At 48.0% G+C, this 7,000-nt stretch overlaps 1 protein-coding gene across 1 annotated transcript; it reads right to left on the bottom strand.

The window, feature by feature from the left end:
* Positions 1-2,821: 2,821 nt before the first annotated feature.
* Positions 2,822-6,755, bottom strand: Dusp6 (dual specificity phosphatase 6). The gene is made up of 3 exons (XM_051172869.1): positions 5,852-6,755; positions 4,896-5,336; positions 2,822-3,904 (listed from the first exon to the last, which is right to left on the bottom strand). Exons 1-3 carry the CDS (start codon positions 6,249-6,251, stop codon positions 3,597-3,599), a joined length of 1,149 nt encoding a protein of 382 aa, XP_051028826.1. The 5' UTR covers positions 6,252-6,755; the 3' UTR covers positions 2,822-3,596.
* Positions 6,756-7,000: the final 245 nt, after the last annotated feature.

Here is a 7,000-nt window from a genome sequence, read left to right as displayed (position 1 = left end):
TAGAATGGCACTAATGGGGACAGCAGGTGAAGAAGGAGGCTGCGGATCCGCAGCTGCAGGCAAAGGTTGCCTTAGTAACGGTGAGGGCTCCATTCAGGAAACCAGCCTAACTTCAAGAAGGAAAATGATAGCCTTCTCTTGGCTCCTTACAAGCACAAAGCAGCCGGTAGGGTAGCAGGAAGAAAAAATGAGGCACAGGCAGGATGAGGTGAGGCCCATGCAGTCAGCTACAACCCCCCACCTTTCAGAGGAGAAACAGAAGAAATACATACATAGCCCCTCGAATCTTCTGGCCTATGTAAACTGTAAAACACACACACACACACACACACACACACACACACACACACACACACATCCTTTTAACATGAACTCTTTTGTGGGAACAGGGCAAACAGGAACCGCTGGGTTCACCACCAGCCTTACGAAACAATATGCCAGGAGGGGAGAAACCCCCAAACACTGCAACTTTATGGAGACCCTAAAACTCTCCTTGCTCTGTCTCCTCCTCCTTCTCCCTCGCCCAGACTGGTTGACAAAGACCATTTGCTCCCAATTTATCGTAAACTTTTTTTTTCTCACAGCTTGAGCTGCTTAAATGCGGCAGGCGGACCTTCTGAAAGTCTCTCAAGACACTTGCTGAATGGGCCTGGCCCCATTCCGCTCCCCCCACAGACAGGTTCAGCTCAGCTCACGCTGTGACCCTGCATGGCTTCCTGCTATTCATACGTGTTACTTCCCCCTTTGTGGTAATGGCCTGTGGCACTTGGCCAGAAAACATTATTAATTTCAGAAGGGGACTGAGAAAACAACAAACCCACAGCGAAACAAGAGGAAGTGGTGGGGAGGCCAGCTGTCGGCTCGAGCCCAGCAGTAGGAACTCAAGTGTTTGCAAGTTCTGGGAGGAAAAAGAGATGATCCACAAAGGGGACAGGAACTAAAATTAGCCACAATGCAACCCCCCACCCCACCCCCCCCCCCGCCGCCTTTAATGGAAGAAGAAAGAAACTAGAGAAAAGACAGAAGGAATGACCGGGCTCAGCTACTTGAGCTGTAGGGGGACAGCAAAGGCAGCTACTTTGAACAGGCAGTTCAGGGAATGCCAGGAGCGGAAACGCTTCAGAACCGGATTAGCCCGAGCCAAATTGAACTGCAAAAATCCCGTTTCTGCTTCCTTCTCCCCCCCCCCGCGCCCCCCCCCCCGTGCATGCTGACTTGGGACACCCAAACAAGATCCTGACTTATTTTTCTGCAGTTTGTTTTCGTGGGTTTTTTGTTTGTTTGTTTGTTTGTCTGTTTTGCACTTAGAGCTGCTTAAAAGTAACTCCCAGACAGGTTGACAGAGTTGCTTACAGAATGAAAAGCCACTGGCCAGCTATATGTAGACTGTCCCAGAGCGTTGTCAACAGCAGTCTCTCATGTTCCTTGGGGTGAAAAGCTCCATTTTTGCATTTCAGAATGCTAAGAGCTCAGGTGTGGCGTCCCGAAATATATGTCCTAGCACTTCTAACACGCACACCTCCTTTTACCTGCGGATTACACACTTCTGTGCCTCAGAAAAAGGCAGGCTGCCTACCTAGCCTTTGTTCAGAAGGAAATTTCCAAACAAGTCTATAACTAAGATTCAATGGGGGTTCTGGCCTACACCCTAAAATAGCCAAGTACAAAAGCAGAGGTGAATTGGGAGAGCAAGATGCCACCCTAAGTGAGCATGCATTTAATACCACATACAAGTCCGTGAGAAAGCAAGCATACCACTGGCATAACATGTGCATGAAATAAAGGGACCCACTCTAGCTTGTGCTAAAACCAGACAGTCTGGGGGGCGGGGGATCATTATCTCTACTTCCTGGCAGTCCAAGGATTATGGAGTAGAGGGATGGGAGACAGAGGTTAGTATGTGCCTGTCCTTATCCTGGGACAGCCTCCTGTGGCAATTTATGAACATCCAAACCTTATGCTTTTAACAAGGGTTATCCTTTGGAGCTTCATTTTCCTAGGGAAGGGAAAAGAAAAAAAAATGTTTTGTTGTTTTGTTTTTGAGACAGGGTTTCTTCTGTGTGGCCCTGGCTGCCCTGGAACTCACTCTATAAACCAGTCGGCAGGCCTCAAACTCAAGAGATCCACCTGCCTCTGCCTCAGGAGTGCTGGAATCGCACATTTTAATTAAGCCTGAACCATTCCTGTGTGCTGGACGCAGTCAAGTGCGCCCTACAAGGCCTTTTTGACTTGAAGCAAAATTAATTTCACAAACTTCATTTGAAAAACATAACCTTGCCTTGGCTAAACCTCACAAGCTGTATCAGCCACTTTTTAAAAACTGTGTAAGGTCATGTAAAGTTACTAAGGAGACATTTAAAAATAAAAACATTCAATAGCCAAAATAGTTATTTATTAATAACTTAAGGTTTTACATTCTTATAATAAATTCCAGCTCCAAACTTTTACAGCACGAACATCATGGAGCAACGTTAACTCTCCCTTCTTCATGATCTGAGACATCCCACCTATCAAATGGGTACCCATGCTCACACACACATACACACGCTTCCAGTTTCATAATTTTTTTTTTTTAAAGGAAAGAAACCAACCCAAAGTATTGCGTTTGAGGTTACACTCCCTGAAGAATTTTGTACAGAGGTATAATATGCTGTTTAGCACAGCTGAAGTTATAAAAAAGAAAAAAAAAGTGAACCCACAATTTTGGTGTCTTTCCAAGATAAACCCCCTTTGAGACAACGTAAGCCAGATATTTACAAAGGTAAGGCAGAGTCAAAGCTACATTGGGATAAGATTTAAAAAAAAAAAAAATCACAAGGAAGCTATATGAGACTGAAGACTGCACCATAACAAAGTCTTAGTGATAATATCCATGAAAATGTCATCAGAATTGGTACAATAAGGCTAAGCATGCTGCAATTATACCCTTTGGATTCAAAAAGAGCAAAAAAAAATTTTTCTTTTTTTTTTCTGTCTTAAGTGGCATACTGCTCTTTCTCCCTTTGGATTTCTTTTAAACCCATCCAAGATTAAAAACAAACACAAGCCAAACAAACACTGTCAAGTGACTTAAGATCAACTATTTACAGTAATCAAATGAAAAGTATCAGGTTTTGATTTGTTTTCCAAACCGATACCACAAATACAGAGCTAAAATCTCTTTGGCTCCACTATACCCAAAGTTGAGTCAGTCTTCACTGAAGACAATATATATTTAGTTCCAGATGCCAACAGGAAAACAGCCATAGAAGACCCTAAAGAACACATGCCCTACCATACCTTCTTGGTCCTACCCTTTGTATCTGGATGGATGTCCAGTCCCTGCTTGGGTAGGCTGGGGTACGGAAACAAACCTATTTGCCTGGATCTAGATAGCATGTCCTGTCCTTCCAGAAAGGATGAATGGAGTACATCATCTCTCCCTCTGTAATAACCAATTTTGCACTTGGCAACCTTGTCTAATACAGACAGCTTGGTGACATTTGTGACACCTGGGGCCACACACAAAGAGAGCAGCCTGGAGGTCGCTGCCCCAAGAGAAACTGCTGAAGGAATGGACGGCATACTCCCAGCCAGCTAGGAAAGGTGGGCGCCTTTCACGTAGACTGCAGAGAGTCCACCTGGTAGACGTTCTGGTTGGAGGGTGTGGTAAAGTACAGCTGCTGTGCTGGCACTCGGTTGTCACAGGGGCTGCTGAGCCCCAGTGTCCTTTCAAAGTCAAGCAACTGGCCCATGAAGTTGAAGTTGGGGGAGATGTTGGATTTCTTCATCTTGACAATGTCGTAAGCATCGTTCATGGAGAGGTTCAGCTTCTGCATAAGGTAAGCCACCGTCACGGTGACTGAGCGGCTGATGCCTGCCAAGCAATGGACCAGGACACCACAGTTTTTGCCTCGGGCTTCATCTGCAAACACACAAAGAAAAGCAAGATTTCACTAGACTGAAAGGTCTGCCTAAAAAGTCTGAATCAAGAAGGAACATTCGAAACAATCCTGTGTGGCAGTGAAGCCCTAAAGGCAGCAGAAAATGTATAACTTGTGATAAACATATGTACACTGAACACAATTACATATTTCAAATATTTCCTGTAAAGGGAGTTTTTGTATTAAGTTGCTACCAACAACAACAAGACAACAACAACAACAACAAAACAACCCTCCTGAATGTGTGCATTCTTTGCCACTGGCATGCGAATACCAGAAACCCTGCAATATGGTCCTGAATGCCTCTCTCACACAGACAAGCAGACTGCAAGGGTCTATTAAATTATTCCCCAACTGTTGTGCAGCTAACAATGGGGGTATTCAGCCATTTTAAAAGAGAGAGGGAAGTCACAGGGGACAGCCCATTAGGAGGAACAGGATGTCTACACGGCCTGAAAATGAGTTCCTTTGTAATAGGAAATACACTACAATGCCTGGAGATTCGCCTCTCTTAGGCTTCTAGCCCACAGTCCTTCCTGCTGGGATCAGATTACTTAGAGGCTCACTGTTACCAGCACACTGCAGTATCACTCAACTAGGTAACACTTACTATTCAAACTGCTTTCCAACAACTAACTTGGGTGTCCTAAAATAACTCCTCGGTCTTTTTTTTTCCCCCCTTTAAATAAAACAACAGTAGGCTTTTACTTAGAGGGTCTCTTTCTCTCTCTTCACACACATTAAGGGGAAATCAGCTGATTGGCAACCAGACCCCCTTTTAAAAGAACGAGAAAATGTCCCGACAGCGCCCCCCCCCATCCGCTATGTCAACGGGTCCTATTTTCCCTTTAGCAAGGAAAACCAGAAGTAAGAATGCTCTAGGTACAGTAGAGACCTGCAATCCAGCAAAATAGCTTGCAGGAAAACAGATTAACATCTTCAGCTCTACGAATGACTGTACAGTAGTCTCACCTATGAAAGAAATGGCCTCAGGGAAAAACTGGGAAAGGTTTTGGCTCCAGTGATCCGAGATAGGAATTTGCTTGTATTTGAACTCCCCTGCATTCTCAAACAGATTGGGCAGATTGGGGGTGACATTCAAGATGTACTTGATGCCAAACTCCTCCAACACGTCCAAGTTGGTAGAGTCCTTGGCACAGCCCAAGTACAGGAAGGGCAAAATCTCCACCGGGAAGGAAGGCTGGCTGTTGGACAGCGGGCTGCCATCCGAGTCCGTCGCACTATTGGGGTCTCGGTCAAGGTCAGACTCAATGTCCGAGGAAGAGTCGGAGCTGATCCGCAGGCCCCCGAGCCCCAGCACTGGCAAGGACGGGGAACTGCTGCTGCTGCAGGAGCCATCTAGATTGGTCTCGCAGTGCAGGGCGAACTCCGCCTGGAACTTACTGAAGCCACCTGGCAGAACAAGAAAAGCAATCTTGTAACCAGAGATGCCGTAGTAATTTTCAGCTTGTGAGAACCGCAGCTAGGTGCAGCAAAAACACTTTGGGCCCGCACCCTATGAACCCCCAGCAGTGCTGAGAGAAACACACTTCAACGTGAACCTTTAGAAACATAACCAGCTGCCTCTCCTGGGAACATTTGTTCTTCTGAAGCCGGAAGTGCACCAAATGACAACTTTTGTTAATATTACGAGGACCCAGGAGGTGCCAAGCTGCACCGTAAACCACCTCTCTATAGTCTTCCGAATCTTAATTTGAAATCGACCCAAAGAAAGCTAAAAGAAGGTGAAAGTGCCTGGTTCTAAAGAACCCTTGGGAGTCGGTAGTCAGGGAAGAGGGGAAGAGAGTCAAGCAAGTGGTTGACCCAGCTCACTTAAACGGAACACGCGTGGTAATCGCTACCTCGCCGGCGGCTTCCCTAGCCCGCAACCCTGGCCCCGAACCGTGCACCCGGGGCGCACATCATACCTTCCAGGTAGAACGCCCGGCAGCCCTCGTCTTTGAGTTTCTTGAGCAGCAGCCCGAGGACCGACTCTCCACCTGTGTTCTCATTCCAGTCGCTGCTGTTCTCGTCATAGAGCACCACGGTGTCTGTGCCGCAGCGCCTGGTAAAGCGGTCCCGGTCCTCGCAGCGCGTGAAGAGCGCGCGCACCGGCAGGTTGCCCTTCTGCAGACGCCGCAGCATGATGCCCGGAATGGCCACGTTGATGGCCGATTCAATGTGCGACGACTCGTACAGCTCCTGCGGTCGGCAGTCCATCAGCAGTAGCCGTTCGTTGCCCAGCTCCAACTGCTCGTTGAGCCATGCCACCGTCTTGCTGATCGCCATTTCCGACGCGAAGGGCACGGGTCTGAGCGTATCTATCATGGGGGTCGAGCTGCAGGAGATGGCGGGGTGCCTAGCAGACGCCCCTCAAGGCAGGCATAGGCAGAGAACACTGCGCGAAGCTCCCGCTCTCGGAGCGGGATTGGATTCTGCCTCGCCTTTCCCAAGCCGAGGCTAGCGGTTAGGGAAGGCGACACAGAAAGCCAAGCCGGCGGTCCCTCTGCACCAGGCTGCAGCGGATCACCCTCGGAGTCAATGAATCTCTCTGAATGAAGGTGCCCAGTTTTGTTCCTCCCCAGTGAATGAAATCCAATTAATTCGGACTCCGTGCCACTGAGAAGAGGAAAAGGAAAAAGGAAGAAAAAAAAAGTCTAACTCTAGCAGCTCCTAATTCTTTCCTCTGAGGCTGCACCTCAGATCCAACCCAGTGTTTCTCGCCGGATTATTCAAGCCTGGCTTTGCTCACAGTCCCTAGGACTCGGCGAGAGCACACCCCCAGTGCCAGGCAGCTCCTCAATGGATACAAACAGCCAGCGTCTCAATGGATACATTCTCTCGGCCAGCCAATGAGCGAGCTGCGGAAGGGGCTGTTGCCGTGGGGACGGGCCGGCTGGAACAGGTTATGTTGATGAATTGTTAATGAGTTTGTCATTCACAAAAACGGAAAGGAATTTCCGCTCCGGATAAGCCCCAGTGCAAACAAGCTGCAACTGCGGGCTCGGCGGGAGGAAGGAGAAAGAGGAGGAGGCGGCAGTGGAGGAGGAGCAGGGCACATAAACCAGGGCACTTCA

This window comes from Acomys russatus, chromosome 31, assembly GCF_903995435.1.
Source record: "Acomys russatus chromosome 31, mAcoRus1.1, whole genome shotgun sequence".
NCBI lineage: Eukaryota > Metazoa > Chordata > Mammalia > Rodentia > Muridae > Acomys > Acomys russatus.
This window is presented reverse-complemented; position numbering and strand designations above follow the sequence as displayed.

What these genes read in the sequence shown, in the direction of transcription:
- Dusp6 (XM_051172869.1), bottom strand. Translation starts at nt 6,251, where the DNA reads ATGATAGATACGCTCAGACCCGTGCCCTTCGCGTCGGAAATGGCGATC. An exon ending in CCGGGCGTTCTACCTGGAAG is followed by an intron (nt 5,337 to 5,851) that starts GTATGATGTGCG and finishes TTGTTCTGCCAG; the next exon opens with GTGGCTTCAGTAAGTTCCAG. An exon ending in TGAGGCCATTTCTTTCATAG is followed by an intron (nt 3,905 to 4,895) that starts GTGAGACTACTG and finishes GTGTGTTTGCAG; the next exon opens with ATGAAGCCCGAGGCAAAAAC.